Source organism: Solanum pennellii, chromosome 9 (genome assembly GCF_001406875.1).
Source record: "Solanum pennellii chromosome 9, SPENNV200".
NCBI classification, from domain to species: domain Eukaryota; kingdom Viridiplantae; phylum Streptophyta; class Magnoliopsida; order Solanales; family Solanaceae; genus Solanum; species Solanum pennellii.
Window position 1 is genome coordinate 43,057,420 of NC_028645.1, and position 18,455 is coordinate 43,075,874.

Below are 18,455 nucleotides of genomic sequence, written 5' to 3' on the forward strand. Positions count from 1 at the left end.
GGGGGGGGGGGGGGGGGGGGGGGCTGAAAGCCCTAACAGAAGCAGCAGATTTCTACGGTGAGCAAGGAGAAAATAAATTAAAAAGTTAAAGCTTCAGTTCTCAAAACTAAAGAGAGAAGTGGAAGAAGAAGAAAAAAAGAAAAAGGTAAGTTTCTTAACTTAGTTTAAAGGTTGAATTCTTATCTTCCGTGACTATAAGATTGAGAATTGGGAAGTTGAGAAACATGGGTTAAGCAGAAATAGAGGAAATTTTATTTCATTCTTATGAACCAAGTGAATATAGTCAATGATTTGAACAAGAAACTTTGGTATTGGGCTTATATGCAATAAAAGTAGTTAGGCAGTAAGGTTAGGTTGATTTTTTTACAGTAAGAATTGACCAAGAAGAGACTATTTTGTGTAATTTAAGCACTAATTAAGTGATCGGGCAGATTTTGAATCAATCATAAAACCTCTAGGGCTGGGTTTTTGTTGATGTAATATGAATTACCTAAACGAAGGAGTTAACACGAAATTGTTATGAATGTGTTTATAGTTTGACCAAAGGAATTCATACGGACCATTCGAGTGAAGAGCTTGGTGTTTCAACACAAGTACTGTGAGCAGTAATCTTACCACAATTGATGTTTTATAATTTGCATGATTTTCACATAGTTTATAAAGTAAATGTGTTACTGAACGTTTTGAACTTGCATTTGGGACAAGTCTCTTACTGGATATGATATTACTGGATATGATGCTGAAAAGATTATTTGATTTGAGATGGTCTCATTTTTTTACAAGATATGATTTCTGTTATTAAAAAGGTTTTACACTTATTTGAGAAATATTATTTTGACATGTGATGGTTGAACTTTGAAATGATATGATTTGATAAGATTTAAATGCACTGTTTAATTTTGAAATGCTTTTACTGATTACAAGAAGAATATAAATGGGAGTAGACCTTGATGAATCCCGTAGCTAACAGCGGGATCATTAGACCTGGTGCACCTTGTAGTTACTGATTTCTGATAAAGCCCTTGCTAGTGGGTGGTGGAACTAGTATTCTGTTACTGATATCCCTCGAGTAGACTAGTGATATGAATATTTAACTCCATTACGAGGAGTTCACTGTTATTGATTACTTCTTAAAGAGAAGGTCACTCTGATTACATGATTCATCCTTGGAAACTCCCAGAAATAAGATTTGATATGAAATTGTTCTTTTACTGAGTTTGCTATTATGTATTTACACTGATTATGCTTATATGAGGCATGTAAGATTTCAAAGAGCATTATTTCATCATTGTTTTACTCAGTGAGCTAGCGTCTCACTCCTCGCTAATTGTTTTTATAGAGAACTCAGGTGGTATTGAGGAGGATATCATTAACTAGATAGTGAGACTTGGTTGCATCTGGTGAGCCCCGCATTGTATCGCGTGGCAAGAGAACATTTGATTTCCTATGTTTATTTAGTTCCTTTAAACTCTAAGAGTCGCTCCATTTGTCAGTTCTTATTTAGAGTCAAGATATTCTTTCGAATTATAGTCAAGTGACTAGTTTGAACTTTATTTTTATATTTGGAGATGAATTGGTTTATTTGCGTGACAATTAGATAACTGATGGATATTATGTTGTGGTTTATAGTTGTTATTAGTGGTGTTATGGATTTCTGAGATAGGAAAATTTAGGATAGGCATAAAAACAAAGGAAACTCTGCCCGATTTTCTGTAGAATCCTGATAAGGCTTGCTTTGGGATTTTCCCCCTTAGCACCGGTCATGATCCTTAATTGGGTCGTGACACAGACAAACTTAGACAATACATATTGTAGTTCATGGAGCAAGAATGAGTTCACTTTATGCAGTCTAACCTAAAATGTAATTCACCACAGGAATGCTCATTTAGATTAATTCAATATTGTTGATCCTTTCTCTAGGACACATTTCTATCTTATATTATAGAATACCCTCAAGTAACACAGTTACAGTGTTTATTTAAGAAAATAAGATGGTCGATAAGAACCACGGAATTACAAACAATTTCTAGATTTAAGCAACACTAACTTGACAGTTCAATTTAGCAAATACGGTGAGTTGTGACGTGATTGCATCAACCCGTGATTTGCTTGACTGCAATTTCCAAAGTCGAAGTTTGGTTACATGCTAAGCAGCTAAAGAACAAAGGTTGACTTAATCCACCAAATACAGGAACATGCATGAGAGATCCATTACCCCGAAATTTAAGGTTATAAAACCAAAGCTGCCAAGTGTGATGATATCCATAGACCGATTAGGAAACCAACAATCAGTACTAACTGTATAGAACACTGACAAATGAGAAAGTGTGAAGATATAGGGTGTGTTTTGTATGAAGGAATATATTTTCCCCGGAAAATTTTCAATAGGAAATTAAGTGGGTTTCTTACTTATTCTTTTGTGTTCGGTTCATATGCAAAAATATTATCCTAAAAGTATTTGTATATACAACATACATAGACAAATACTATGAGAGGTATGGTGGGGTGGGGGTGTGAGGTGGGGGCTAGGGGGTGGAGATGAAAATGAGGTGTATTGGAGGGTGAGGAGGACACAGTCAATGTGGAATGTCACTTTTGAAACTTTTTCTCTACTTCCACTAGAAAAGCAAGTTTCCTCATTTTAAAGAAACTTACTTTTCTAAAGAAAATATTTTCAAAAATTGACTAACCGAACATGCGAAAATTGGAAAACAATTTCCACCATACAGAACACACACATAGAGCCTACTGTACCCTATTTCATAGAACCAACCTTGAACAGTTTGCAGGCCAGACTGGATCCTCTTCAAGCACTCCTTAAAAAGTCCTTTGGGGCGGTTAAAAATGGCTACTGTAAGGTCTATCAATGCATAAATAGCACCTTTAGGTAGCCACTCTCCATCAACAGGAGGTGGTGCCAATCCCAGCTTGTCTTCCCAAGTTCGTCTTGCACTTCCAAAGTATATTGGTTCAGAAAATTCTTTGTCATTTCCAGTTAAGTTACTAAGTTGCTCCTCAAGGTAAGCTCGTTTTGCAGAAAGGGCAGATCTGTCTCTGTAATTTAAATCAGAACGAGAGAGACTTTCATTCACTGCATCAAGCTCCTTACTCAGTTCATTGATCTGTTGCCTCCTCTGTAAATCAGACTTCATGGCAGCATCCAATTTGTCAACATGTTGACCAGCATTCTTGTAGTCGCATATCCGAAGTAGATAAAATACATGCAACAGCTCGTTGTAAAATAGTAAACCAAGGCATTGCTGTCTCTTTTGGATTTGAATGAAAAAATAGAACATCAGTTGACATCACAAGCCCCATTCAAAAAAAAAACAGCATTTATAAAAAAAAAAAAAAAAAAAGATATGAAAGTCTAAGCGATATATCCATTAAAGATACATCAAAAAGGTTCAAAAGAGGAGATACTGCAGTAAAGAAAGGACAAATATGTTCCTAACTTCTTTGTTTCTGCAAAAGAACTCCACAGCATAAAATATTGACAAAGAGGTAAAGCACTGGACTCACTTTTTCCAATTCAATAGATTCCCATATTACATCGCATCTGTTGAGAGCATCTCGAACGGAACTTTCATTCTCCCATTGCATGAGGTGCACATGCAAGATCGAAGTTGCAAAAAACATCTAACAACACCAACAAGAGTAACAATGAACATCACAAATAACTAAATAACCAGATCATAACGATATAGTTAATGACTCTCAGGATTAACAACCAAACAAAAGCCAGAAATCACTTATATCAGAATTAGTGGTGTCTGTCTTTGTAAACTAGAACATAACCATGAAACAACTACAAACAGACACACCTGGCACTAGGATCATGATGACACTGGAAGGAATCTAATTGGATTCATGCTAACAGCCATCAATTTGTCTCCCAACACCAATTATTTTACTTCTTTTTTAATTGACCGAATGACCTAGGAGACCCTGCCTTGGCTCTGTTCATCAACTGGACCCTTCTATTCACGGATTTGGAAACTGAACACTTGAAGTTATTAAAACACGTTATGTTAAACCCCTCTAATCATGTGTCTCTCAATCACGCTGATGTGGATAACACATCACTGCCTACATCAGATAAAATAGTTACTTTAGTTTAAATTGCCACATCATTTTTATTGTTACAAATACTATTTTTCTAAAAGGAAAATCTCAAACTCATCTCCGAAATTAGTCTATTTATGGTGGTTCTCTTCCCTATCTTTCCTGATTTCTTCAATTAACTAGAATAGTTTATTCGTCTTTCCAAGACTTCCATTTTGTTTTCTCTTCTAAGGTTTTTCATCTATTTTTTGCTATTTATTTCTAATCTTTTCTTCTTTGCTTTCCCCCTTTTCTCCTGTTAAAGAGGAAACAAGCAAAGCTTTGTTTTTATTATAAATTTTGTTATTTAATGGTGGTGAGAAAGTGATTTAAATGGAGAATAAGAAAGAAAAGAAGGGGGCTAGAAGATGGGTCACTACAGAGAAAACCATCCAAAATCCTCTAGTTAAGATTGCCTTCAATTTTGAAAGCATCAGACATATTTTTTCGAAATCCCATCTAAAATCCACCTCCATTTCACAAACATGAACCTCCCACTCTTTTGCTCTTTTTCTTCCACATAAATCTGAATAAACACCCTTTTCCCCAATCATTCCAGAACTCTCAAATGTACAATTTTGAATTCAAACGTCGCAATCAAAGAGAATTTGTATACAAACAAACCATACTACAATGAGGGAGAAAGAAAAAGAGAGGCTGAGAGGTGTTGTGAGTGATTGTGTGAGCAAGCATATGTATTCTTCAACCATTTTCTTTGTTGATGAAATAGTTGCAACTATCTCTGACCCAACTGAAGATCATAGGAAGAGTATGGAAAGAGGATGAAGGGTGTGAGTGTATGTGAGAGTGTGGTGGTGGTGGTGGGAGGGGGGAAGGGGGAAAGAGGGGATGATTCACAATGGGAAAATTATGAGGAAGAAGCAGATATAGAGATGGAGAATTTTTCTTTTCTTTTTTTTTATGGTAAAGTAATTAAATGATATTGAAAAGCATCAAGAAGATGCAAAGTCACAAAGCACAATGTGCAAAAAAGCTGCTCCAAACAGAAATATATGGAGCTAGCTTGGCAAAAACTTGAGAAACGGTCAAAAGGGGCCCTACTGCTCTACTGTACTAGAGAATGAGAAATAACAAAATATAAAAAGTTAGCCACGCTGTTTACAGTGGCAACAAAATGCCAACTAAATAAACTAACTACACATTTGGCCTTGAATGCGCAAAAAGAGGTTGATATTCCTTCAAAACATCTGCTGTTTCTCTCCTTCCAGATATTCCAAAAAACTGCTGCTGGGATCTTCTCCAAATCTTTCTGATGGATTTGTCAAGTCTCCACAATATCTAGCTGGCATAGGCATCCTTGATGGTGTAGGGCATTACCCATTGTAGGCCAATCATAGAGTAGAAAAAAATGTCATAGGCTTGCTGCTGCAGGGTAGTGCAAAAAAAGGTGATTAACACTCTCATTGGTCTGCTTGCATATGACACATCTATTGATGAGGATTACACCTTATTTCCTAGGATTGTCTTGTGTTAGGTATTTGAGCTAAGTTTGAATTCAATATGTTTTTGTTTATAGTCTTATCGAGTCTTTTGGTTGTATATAAGCTATTATGTAGGTGAACTTAACGGAAACAAGAAGCAGGAAAAATGGACAATGGGGAACACAAAAGATTCAAGTCGAAAAGAAGCAAGGAAGAAAAAGGAAGAGAAGGATTTCAAGGCAAGGTCGTATCCTCTCCACATCGCAAAGCGGGAGTCTTAAATTAATTCGCGAGAGTCAAATGTAGGCAGAGCTATCCGTGTACTCTCCGCGTCACGGAGAAGGAATGTGAATTTGTTCGCGAAAGTTGATTTCGAGGCAGAATACTCCGTGGAGTGTCCGTGCCAAGGAGAAGGTTATTGTGCCTTGAATCGAATTTGTGAAGCTTCTATTTATTAAGGGATTCTTTTCTGCGTTTTGAAGAACGGTGACTTAGGAGAACGTTTTCATCATTTTTAGGGTTCTTTCCTAAACTATTTTACCTTCGACCTCTGTATATTTATTAAACATTGTTTGATCGATTCTTGATTATGAGTAGTTGAATACCCTAGTTCTAGGGTTGTTATAAGATGATTGTAAGTCATTAAGTTTTCATTGGGTTAATGTAAATTATCATATGAATCTTTCTTATGTTCTTGCTTTTCATATTTCGTGATTAATCACCATTGAAATAAATATATTGTCCAAATTTGAACACGGGAGAGGAATAAGAGAATAGAACGTGGAGCCTAAGGAGCATGATTAATTCTAAATAACTAGGGTCAATTTGTATTTAGGATAGGGATATACCTAGAACCATGCTTTGTCACTATACATGAAGAAATATTTATGCTCGGTACTTAAACCAGCCTATCCCCGCTCAACGATGTAGTTAGGTTGTTATTTATCATAGGTGATTAGACGTCGGGAGACCATGATAATACAGTTAATCCTGTGATTCAGCTGCAGGTGGTCAAACTTTGGAGAAGACATATGCTGAGTTATTCACCTTGCTGAACAAGATCTCGCGGGGCAACCCCGAACGGAACAGATTAGGGATGAAACCTGTGATACAAAAAAGTGCAGGTGTGCTGGAAGTAGATGCAGTGATTGATTTAACTCACATCTACATGCATTGAAATCTCCACCTATGACCCACATTTCAGACCATAATCCCCTAATTGATGCTAACTCCAACCAGAGGTCCTCCCTTTCTGGATCGGTGTGAGGTTCGTATTCTCCAGTGAAAACCCATTTGAAGTCTTTAGGGGTGCTCTTAAATCTACATATATGGAGAAGGCCCCTGCCTTTGACTCAACACAATTCTAAGCTCTTTTGTCCCGTAAAATTAATACCCCACCTTTGGTGCCAATTGCTTTAACTTCTGCCCATGAAAGCCATCTATTCCCCCATATTTGTCTAATTAGAGATGGATTCCAAGACTCTATTTTGGTTTCCTATAAAAAAAAAACAATGTCTGCTCCCCACTTTTGGATAAAAGATTTCAAAGTACTTCTCTCTCTTTATTATTGAGACGCTGCACATTCCAGTTGAGAATTTTAACTATCATCTGGAATAAGCCTTGTGGTACCTGCCCCTATCTTTCTTTCCACTTCCATCTTGCAGACCCCAATCCAATTTTTTAAGTTCATTTGTTGCTTTGCTCTTCCGCTTTTTGCCGTCTCCAGACTTCTTCCCCTGTTCAGTAATTTGAGATTTCCTCTTTTCCTCCATTCTTAGTATAATGTCCAGGATTTCGTGCTGAAACCTGAAACATTCAAAGCTGATGCCTTCAACATAGTAAATTTTGTCCATTTTGATGTTTCCACCAGTCACCAGAGTCAGGGAATCAATAATTTGTGGTGAAAGATCATTGCGCCACGGTAGAGGAAGAAAACTATTGAAAGACTGAGAAGAGCGATCTGAACGAAAGTCATAGACTGTGGTGGTAATTGAATATTGCCTGCACATACCCAAATAAGGCACTGGATTTTCGAGAAGCCCCTGCCTCATGCTCCAATTTCCGGTGATTGGAGGCTTGAATTTCCAGTTCAAAAGGGTCGAAGGAAGTTGCAACGACAGAACTCGAAGGTCTGAAGTTGCATGGGTCTGCTTTGGCAATGGAGGCTCTCCAAACTTGCGTACTGTAATTTTCCTTGTGTTGCTTCCTTTTCTCTAGGCCTTTGGTACAATAACCATTGTTCAAGGCTGGAGAAATTCACCCATAATAGTGTTGGGCCGGCCCATTTGGAATTAAATGAGACTTGCCCTTTTTATTGTCCAGATAATCTTTCACGTGCCCCTCACGTGGAGTTTTAAAATTGGGTAAATCACATAAAAGTACCATATTATAAAAATATTTACGATTTATGTCAATATAGTTTTCCTAACTAAATATAACAATTTTTAAGAACTAAAAAGTTATACAGTTAATCTTCCTTCGCTGAGTCCTCTTTCTCTGTCCTTTTTCTCTTCCTCCTCTTTTTTTCTTTCTGTGTCAATCTCTTCCTTCTCTCTTTTCTTATACTTTTTTTTTTTGAAATTTTCATTTAAATAATTATTTTTAAATTGATTTTTTTTCCATATTTCACTATTTTTATTCAAAAACACAACAAGAAAAGGAATAGAAAAAAAAGAAAATTATACAATATCATGCTCTCAAATAAAAATTTCAAAATTTTAAAATTAAAGAAACAAGAGTTAATCATCGATGGTCATTATAAAGGGGATCCACTCATTTCATTTACCTCTTATTCAGAAAGTTTACGTATTTTAAAGATTTAATGTATAAAAAAAACTATTTAAATAATTTGTTAGATATATGCCAATAAAAAAAGGTCATGTGTAGTGCTTTAAGAATTCAGCTTTTCTTTTTCACTATTTTCACACACTTTCAGGAGAGTGCACTCACTCTCTCTGCCAAATCATCCCTTAGGGGGCGTTTTAATAACTTCAAAGATGTTAAGGGGGTATTTAAACGCCGGTGTAGTGTAAGTACTAAAGTAAGTTATCCGACCAAGTTCAGGGGGTTTTATGTATGTTCTCTTTAATCTATAAAAAGAGGGTTTTGAGATTCAATGATAGAAATCATTTATCATTGCATCTTACTAATTTATGTATCATATTTATTGAATTTACATAAAAAAAATAAACTTATTTACATAAAGTACAGTAAATACATCAAAATCATTGTATCTATCTTACTAAACATTGTATCATATTTATTGACTTCACATAAGAAATATATTCATTATACATAAAGTATAATGTATGAGTATGATTTTTTGTACTGTATTTTTTTGTTAAATGATTCATTAGAAAATTAATGTTTGAAGAAACGAGTGCTTTGTTTCTAGCTAAAAGCCTCGGGTGTCTTGCCGCCTTTCTGCACTATTTTCTTTTCAAAACACTGCTTCCTTAAACTCTCCTGATCACTGTTTATTAATTTGATTTCTGATTATTTTGAAGATTTTTTTTTTGAGAATTGGTAACATGATTATTGTAAAGCTTTATCAATATATAATTCCAGTAACATGAATGCATAACCTCATCTTACAGGTAAAGGGGAAATATGCATAATCCCACAACTGTAACACTGGACTTGGTACATTCCTATCTACACTTTTGTCAAAAGCCAAGTTTCAAATCTCTCGTTAAACGACCAAAATATGTCTTGTGGCTGTTGTACAAGTGAATATACTCGGTAGACATGGGGATCACAGGCTTCCATTTTTGCATCGCTGAAAGCATATAAGGGAACACAAACACTTTTAATGCAAATACAATAATCCAATACAAAAGTATAGCAATTAAGAAACTTTAAAAGCAAAAAGAGAACAGAGATCAAATAAGAGTATATTAAAAATACTGAATTTGCAGCTCCAAAAAACAGTCACTAGGCAACATCAAACTACTTTCATCGAAGATATTGTGCAGGCTATTTCTAACCTGTAACTCCGGATAGCACATTTGAGTTGCACACATTAGGCCATCATCCAGTGCGGAAATTGAACCATGATGATCTCCTTCAATTGTTAGAGCATTTGCTAGTTGAGAATTGAAGTTGCAGTACCATAACCTCCCGGAAAACCTTCAAGAAATAATGCAATTTAATCACAAAAAATCTAGCACATGCAAAGTCAAATTTAACGCGGACTTAGAACTCAATGGTGAACCTTTTTAGAGCTGAATACACTTAGGGGTCGTTCGGTAGTGTATTGGAGAAAATAATGTATTATTCATACTTTGTTTGGTACACTTTTGTAATTTATGCATAACTAGTGCTTGCATTAGTAAATACACTTTATTGTGTATTGAAGAGTGTATTACTAATACCATCTATTTCTATGCATTAGTAATGCAATGAGTTCTAATGCATGCATTAACATTATTAAAGACACAATTGCCCTTAAAAACACTTTTCACATCCTTTCCATTATATTTGTTGAGGGTATTTTTGTAAACAAATATTTTATAAAAAAAAAACTATGTAATGCATAATATTTTTAGTACACCAAACCAAACATTACATAGAAAAATCTTACATTATTACAGTGAGACCCTATTTATAGACCCTAGAATACAATTCTTTAACAAGTAGGATACTATTTAGTATTCCTATTCCTATTCTAATAGGATTGTATAAACATATTCCTATTTTAATAGGATTGTATAAACCTATTTCTATTCTAACACTCCCCCTCAAGCTAGTGCATACAATTCATGTACCTAATTTGTAAAAAATTGTTGCTGAAATGTGGTCACCACAAGGATGGAATATGATCTTTAGAAGAAACTTGAATGACTGGGAAATTCCCAAAATGTTTGAACTTTTCAAACTACTGGAGAGTTCCCAAGGAATCCAACCAAGTGAAGATGGTGGCATGGGCACAACAAAGGAAGATACAGGGTGAATGAGGGATATAAACAAACAAGTCTTGGAGAATCAAGATTTTAGATGGCCTTGGAAGCAAATTTGGAGAGTCAAAGTGCCACAAAAAGTGGCATGCTTCACCTGGCTGCTAGCCAATGAAGCAGTTCTGACATTGGACAATGTGGCCAAGAGAGGTATATCTTTATGCAACAGATGCTCCTTATGTGGTAAGGATACAGAGACAGTAAAACACCTCTTCTACACTGCAATTTCACTATTCAACTGTGGCAGATTTTCCTTAATCTCAGAGGCATACATTTCCTGGAGTCCAATGAGACTGAGTCAATCATAGATGGTTTAGGATCCATCTAGTTCCTGGCTTAGCATTGGAAGGACTTTAACATTTTTCTTCTTTTTGTAAATATGGTTTTTCAGTACTACCCAAGTACTGACTGAAATACAATGTTACTAGTGTCAAAAAACATTATTACATTGAGACCCTATTTATAGACCCTAGAATACAATCTTTTACCAAGTAAGATACTATTTAGTATTCCTCTTCCTATTCTAATAGGATTGTATAAATATATTCCTATTTCTAATAGGATTGTATAAACATATTTTTTCCAACAATAACTAATGCAAGCATAACTAATACAAGCGTTACTAATGAAAACATTACTAATGCACTATATTTTGCATTATTCTTATACATTCTACCAAACGACCCCTTATTAAAATATTGGTGATCATATCTAATTATACTTGGCATAAACATGACAGGCATATCAATAAAATAACCAAGAACTTTAAGTGCCCATAAAATAAAGGAGGAAATCAGTAATGTTGGCATTTGGCAAGTAGAAATGATACTTAAATTGCTTTAGATTAGAAAAGATACTTCTATTACTTATCTGATATTACAAGAAAGGCGCTTAGATAGTTAACATCCCCATCCTCCAACCCTTCATTTTGAGTATTTGAATCTTGTTCATTTATGTGAAACTTTCCATAAGTCCATATTGCGTTCTGGTACTTGTGAGGATGGTTTGGATAGGGATCCCAAGAGGCTCAGATGAGATTTAGACTCAAAAATCATATCCAGCAGTTGCAGATTTAATTTTTTTTATTGTTGTGTGTCACAATTGCTGTTAGTGAGGCTCGCTTTTCCAACATATTAGGATATGGTGAAAGTTCATTGTGCAATGAGCCTATCATGATTGCGGATCTAAAAAAGCACCAGGGTATCCCTGATTCCCTTTAGTATAAAAGGGCCGAATTCGGGATTTTTGACATTTTAGCTCCATATTTTTACGAGCTAAGCTACGGGTAGAGAGGGATTTTTCGGTTGCTTTCAACATATATCCCCAAGATGACGATCTACACCTAATCTTGGTGATTGTACACGATTATATGCTAGATTTGAGTCTTTAAACATGGAATTTGAAGTGTAAGATTGAGGATACAGGACATGAACTCTAGAACCATTAACTTTGGGATTTGAGCATGTAAATGGACATGATATGAAAATCTAAGCGAAAACTTAGAATTCTTAGCTAGTGGGTTTTGACCATGGGGCTCGAGTTTGTCTTTTTAGAGTTGACTTTTGTTGAATTTGACCTAGACAAAGTATTAATTAATGGGATTGAGTTCCTAGCCTCTTCTAACGTTGTTATGTATTCTTTTGGCTAGAGTTGAGCCGTTTGGATGTGTCCAGGCATGGAAAGGCATTCTTTAAGGGGTGAACACTAGCTTGATTAAGCCTTTTTATCTCAATAGGGGAATTATTCCCAAACTTTATGTGTTATGTTCTTTGTATTGAGAGGGTGGCGTAAATATGGCGTGACAAGCATATATACAATTACCCAACAATTGAAGAGATTTATTTGGTGCAAGAAATATGGAGAAGAATATTATTGAATTGTGGGTCATTCGAGATGGCCTAGTGGTTTGGGCTTGGGACTTCCATGTTGGAGGTCTCAAGTTCGAAACCCCTTGCCAGGGAAAGCAAGGGGTTTGCCTTCTGGATCAAGCTAGTTGCACCGGACTTGCCTAGTGCGGGTTACCTCTCCTGTGTGATTTGCGAGCTATTGCATAGGACCGGGGGTTTTAATATGTGAACACCCAAAGGATAGTGGCTACGAGTTTCCCTTGTTATCAATTATTGATTTGTGTATTTACATTATTACATTGAGATCCTATTCATAGACACAACATTAGGACTCCTATTCTAACTAGGACACTACATTAAAAAACTTTTCAAAGTATGATCTATATGCTATTCATGTTCCTATTCATATTCTAACACTACCCTCAAGCTTGGTGCATACAAGTCATATGTATCAAGCTTGTTATAGATGCAATTAATACGAGCACGAGTGATGGGCTTGATGAAGATATCTACAAGTTGATAACGCGACTTCACAAATTTTTGTAACAATATCTCCTGAGAGTATCTTTTCTCTAACAAATTGACAGTCAATCTCATTGTGCTTAGTCCTTTCATGATATACGGGATTTGATGCAGAAAGTTAATATAACACAAAATGATCAGCTCCACTATAAGTCATGCCAAACTCTTGAATTACTATGTTGAACTTCCCAAACAAAACTCAAGAAGATTGTTTCAGACCATAGAGTGACTTGTGCAATCGACATACAAGGCTACTAGACTCCTCCTGAGCAACAAAAGAGGTGGTTGCTTCATCTAGACTTCTTTCTCGAGATCAATGTGGAGAAAAACATTCTTAGTGTCCAACTAATCAAAAAAACAATGGCGATTGACAGCCATGAATGTGGACAAATGCTATTTTAGCCACGGGAGAAATTATAGCAGTAATCTAGCCTAAACATTTGAGTATACTCTTTGGACGAAAGTAAACCTCAAAGAGAGAAAACACTACTGGAAACTCAACATATGCCAGAAACAATGTAACTTTTGTGGAAAGTGCTCAAAATCTTGTATGAAATATATGAATCATCTTGAAATCAAGTAGTTGATATAGAACAAGAAATTCACCGAAAAACTAGTATAACACATATAGGTAGTCTCGAAATCAATAGATGAGTAGATCTTGAAAATAAAGCCCCCAAAAACTAGCCAAAACAAGCCCACGTGCCAACGCGTGGTCAGATCACGTTGAAAATGATGATCTCTTGGTGGCGCATGGAAGTGTGTGGGAGGTTAATTCACAGCGACGCCAACTGTGGTTTGGTCGCAAGGAGACACTGTAACACCACTATTTGAAAGAGCTAGAATTAGAAAGAACCATTTCCGAAAAGAATAAAAATCCAAAATTTGACAAGATATGTTAAGTATGAATTTTGGGTCAACCTCAAACGATCATAACTCTTACTACATGATAAGTTAGGTGGGCTACAAGATATCAAATTAAAGGCCTTTGAATTATCTTTCCAACGCCACCGAGTTTGCTAATTTTCTAGCTCGTATGAGGAAGATATGCCTGTTTATAGTCGGGTTGTCCAATCAAGGAAAGTTAATCAGATTTAAGAGGGGTATTTTGGTCTTTTCCCTACCCAATTAATTAAATTCGTTTTTGGTAATTTGTTTGGGGTCTAACCTGATTTAGTTCAGTTTTTTACACAATTACAAAATTACGCTAGGGCTTTGAGAGAGGAGGAAAGAGGAAAAAATCCAAGGTTTCATCGCATTTCTGGGTAAGGGGTTGGCGCACCGCGCCACTCAATGCACCAGAGAGGCAGTAGTTCGTCCTCTGGGCACTGCACCACTCAGTTCACCCCAAGCCAGCTTCTGTGTTCAGGGTCGCCAATGAGTACGCCAAGGTCGCCAAGTCCTCTACCCTTTCCCTCTTCTTTTCGTTTGAGTTCCCTCAAATCGTACCTATGTTTTCTAGTTGTTTTCTACACTCTAAGATACGTTTAAACACCGAGAGATCATCCATAACATGAGATCATAACCCTTGAATCCATAATTCAAATTCAAGGTAGAGCTAAGAGTCAAGTCAAGAGAGTTCTTAAAGTCTTTTAAAAGTCTTATACAATCGTTTCAAACTTGTTTTAAAGACTTAAGCATTGAGTTTGAGAAAGAGTAGAGTCGAGTCCATTTCTTTAAAATGATGTATGGGGAGTAAGTACTCCCAAAGAGTAAATGTTTTCACATTTAAGATAAGAGGAAAGACCAAGTTCCAAATGAGTTTTCATGATGAGTTTTGAGTTCCATCTCTTTTAAGAGATAAGTATTTTGAGTAATAACCTCGAACCACAGAGAAAGAATTACGTTTTCAAACATATGAGTTGAGTATATCTTGGGAGTAGTATTGAGCAGCAATATGGGGACGAGTTCATAATAACTCAAGTCTCCATAAACCATGAAGTCATCGTGGGTAGAAAGGGTCATATTCTTTAGAAGATTCCTTAATGTTTTTTAGCAAAGACTAGTTGATCAACTTAGTTGTGGCGTTTTATATCCCGGCAAGTTATAGGATAGTTCTGATAGCATGGGCGAGACGTTAAATTATCACATAGCTCATACTGATGTTTGTCGGTTAGAGAATCTCCCAAATAGAGTTGATTTTTGTATTCTTATATACAACTGAGATATTATTGTATTTTCCAATACATTGAGATGTTATTTATTGGTATAAATGCTTTATACAAACTGCATCATTATTGTTGTTTATTTCTCCATTGGGTTAAAAATCCATGAGGCGAGGTAAGTGTTTCTTTCAGATTTCAGTTCAAGCTTATCTCATGCTTAGTTTTCCCCTTGTGCTCATATATTCAAATGTACTAGCGCTTCGTTGATCCAGTTGAGCTTCTGAATCATTTGGTGAGTCTCCTTGCTTTTCGGAGGATCCTTTTTAGTATGTTTTGTTATTTCAATTGTTAGGATGACCGGGGGTCTTGTTTATCTTAAGACTGGAGTTACCACTTTGGCTAGTTGAATTTTTATTTCTAAAAGATTCTAAGGGCCCGTTTGGCCATAGATTTCCCAAATAATATTTGGGGAAAAACTTGGCAAATAGTATTTGTCCGTACACTTTGCCATTATTTGGCAAATATTTTTGACAAATATCCCAAATTCCCAAGTACTAATTTTTTCTAGGATTTGGGCCAATCTCATTACTTGAGATCTTTTAAAATTGAAATTTTATCCCAAACTTTTATCTTTTACAAAAACACCCTCTATAGTTGTTGTTTACGTTGTATTACATGACTTTTTACATTAATTCCAAAGAAATAGTGAAATATACAGTGGATGTTAAATGATAATATGGTTATTGATGAAAATGATGAATAATCGACTCAAGATAACGAAGTCATGTGTTTTGTCTACTTCACGATGTATGAAATGATGCTTGTTGCACTCACTCCAAATCACCATATTGCTTTAGTGTCATGGACACTATTTGTTATTGTTGTAACAAAGATCCAATTAACTTGTAATATAAACTTATGGTTAGTTTTGATATTCTTAAAACTTATGGGTATAAATCATATTTTTCTAAAAAAGTGAAATATATTTCCCAAATATTATGATAGTATGGCCAAACACATGGTGAAATTTCACCCAAATTTTCACACAAATAATATTTGTCAAGAATATTTGGAAATCTACGGCCAAACGCTAGCTAAGTTTATTTTGAGACACTTGAGTAAAGTTGCTTTTGTTTTCTCTTACTAATGCTTTAAGTCTTCTACTGAGAGTCTAGCCAGGCCAAGGATTCACTTGGGGCCCGCAATGGTTCTCAAGTGCTAGTCCCGCCCAGGGTGTAGGCTCAGGGTGTGACAGACAATATACCTCTTGATGGTGTTGACTTTCGCTAAACACTAACAAAAGGTGAGGTGAAACTACGTAATGTTTGAGGAGTCCCGAAAAAGATGCACAAAACTATGCAAATTAGATTGAAAGAGTCGCCGAGAAGAAGCACGGTGCTACGCAGTTCAGATATGAGAACGTTGTTTGGAAAGATGCACGATGCTATACAAATCGGATAAGAGAAAGTAGTTACTGGAAAGATGTAAGATGCTATGCAAATCAGATATGAGAAAATTAGTCATCGAAAAGATACATGGCATTACACAAAACAAATATGAGAAAATAGACACTAGAGAGTTGCACATTGCTGCACAACTCAAATCTAAGAAGCCACACGAAAGAAGTAAGGTGACTACTTTTTGTCCTGAATTCACCTCAAATCAGTCTTTCACAGCATGTTCATTTTTCATGCACATAGTATTGCCTCAACTTTTGCTAACATAATCATTGGTCAAACAGGCGGCTATATATGTTATAACTTATAACCATCTGTCGATTGCGTAAGTGTTTTTAATTTCTCTACCAAGATTGTAGAGGCTCTAATACCATGTTAGAAATAGTGGGAAAATTGGCATTATAACATTAAGACCTTTATTTATAGACACTAATCAGACTCCTTTTCCAACTAGGACACTACATCACAATCCTTTTCCAAGTAGGATTCTATATGTTATTCTTGTTCCTTTTCACATTCTAATATTTGGAATGCTAGAGTGTAGCTTTACGTTCCATACATATACTATAATGACATGACTTAATCTCTATATTTGTTGAAGTTATAACTTAACTTCTACATGTTATACATTATATTTCTTAATCTGCTCCTTATTCTTGATATGATACTATTGTAGAGCTATGATATGGAAATATTGGGACTGTGTGAGTCAGATATTGACATAGTAATGGGGATGGTGTGAGTCCAATTCGATACAGAGATGTGGGGGCTAGGACTATTGAGTTCATGAGATTATTGATATGAACAATGTGTACGTGTGGATATGAATTATTCCCTCATAAGTCACAACTTTGGTACCTCCCTTGCGGTGTGCACACTGGTTGCATTGAAAGTTCATTCTGTTGAGTAGGTTTATACAAGTGTTGAAGATTGAATCCTTTGGGGTTGTTTGATAAAATGTATTACCAAAAATAATCCATGTATTAGTCTTCTGTAATACTAGTATCTTGTTTGGTACTCCTTTCTGACCTATGTATAACTAATGCTTGCATTAATTATACACTTTATTGTGTATTAAGGTATGCATTGCTAATACCAAGAACTTTTAGGTATTAGTTATGCAATAGATCTAATGCATGCATTAACATGATAAAAGACTCAATTGCCCCTCAAAACCTTATTTATATCTTCTCCACCATAATAGTGGAGAGTGTCTTTGTAAATAATTTTTTATGCAATGCATTTATTTTGAATCCATCAAACCAAACAATACATTAAAATAATCTACGTATAATTAATATTTAATGCAAGCATAACTAATACATGCATTGCTAATACAAGCATTACTAATACACTCTATTTAGCATTATTCTTGTACACTCTACCAAATGACGCTTAGTGTATTTCTTAATTTCTACTTGGTTTTGAATGATCATATGAGTTGTGCATGTCTAACTTTTGTGTATTCTGATGGTCGTTTAATTGATATTAACACCTTACTAAATGCATGTCTTTTGTTCCATTTCCTTCTCCTTTTTCTCTCTTTTAATATGTTGTACTTGTTGAAGGTATTGGTTCACTGTTCACTATTAGTAACATTAGACACTACTCTATTAGGAGCGGTATGATACTTGTGGAGTACATTTGGTGTAGTCATACTGTACTTATGTACTTTTTATGCCGGTTCAAATCTTAGTACTCACGGAATCCATGAGTGAGTTACCAGCTCACAACCGCAAGGCCTCCATGACATTTGTCCTATTCTAGTCAATTGTATTTTCATTCAATCAAACTATCTACATTCCGAACATAGTTGTATTTTCATTCCTAGTTAGGGTAGCTAGTCCTTCGGATGAATTTTGGGTTACGTTACAGCATTGTATTAGATTCTTATCTCTAGCTTCATATTAAATTATTTATTACTATTAGACTTTAATGTTTTGCATTAGCTTAATTTAATATCTTATAAAATGCCTTAGTTTGCCTGACTTGGGATAGGTGGGTGTCATCTCAGCTTATGGGG

General features: G+C 35.5%; 1 protein-coding gene across 2 annotated transcripts in view; it reads right to left on the reverse strand.

The window, feature by feature from the left end:
- LOC107031511 (sister chromatid cohesion protein SCC4) overlaps window positions 1-18,455 on the reverse strand; it is a 64,631-nt gene that overhangs the window by 45,275 nt on the left and 901 nt on the right. For both annotated transcript variants that reach the window (XR_001458221.2, XM_015232917.2), the window contains exons 3-5: window positions 9,533-9,674; window positions 3,523-3,639; window positions 2,774-3,266 (exon numbers count right to left, since the gene is read on the reverse strand). Coding sequence is in view for 1 of the 2 variants with exons in the window: in XM_015232917.2 (XP_015088403.1) it covers window positions 2,774-3,266; window positions 3,523-3,639; window positions 9,533-9,674 (752 nt within the window). In the remaining variant the exon portion in view is untranslated. The remainder of the gene's footprint in view (window positions 1-2,773; window positions 3,267-3,522; window positions 3,640-9,532; window positions 9,675-18,455) is intronic.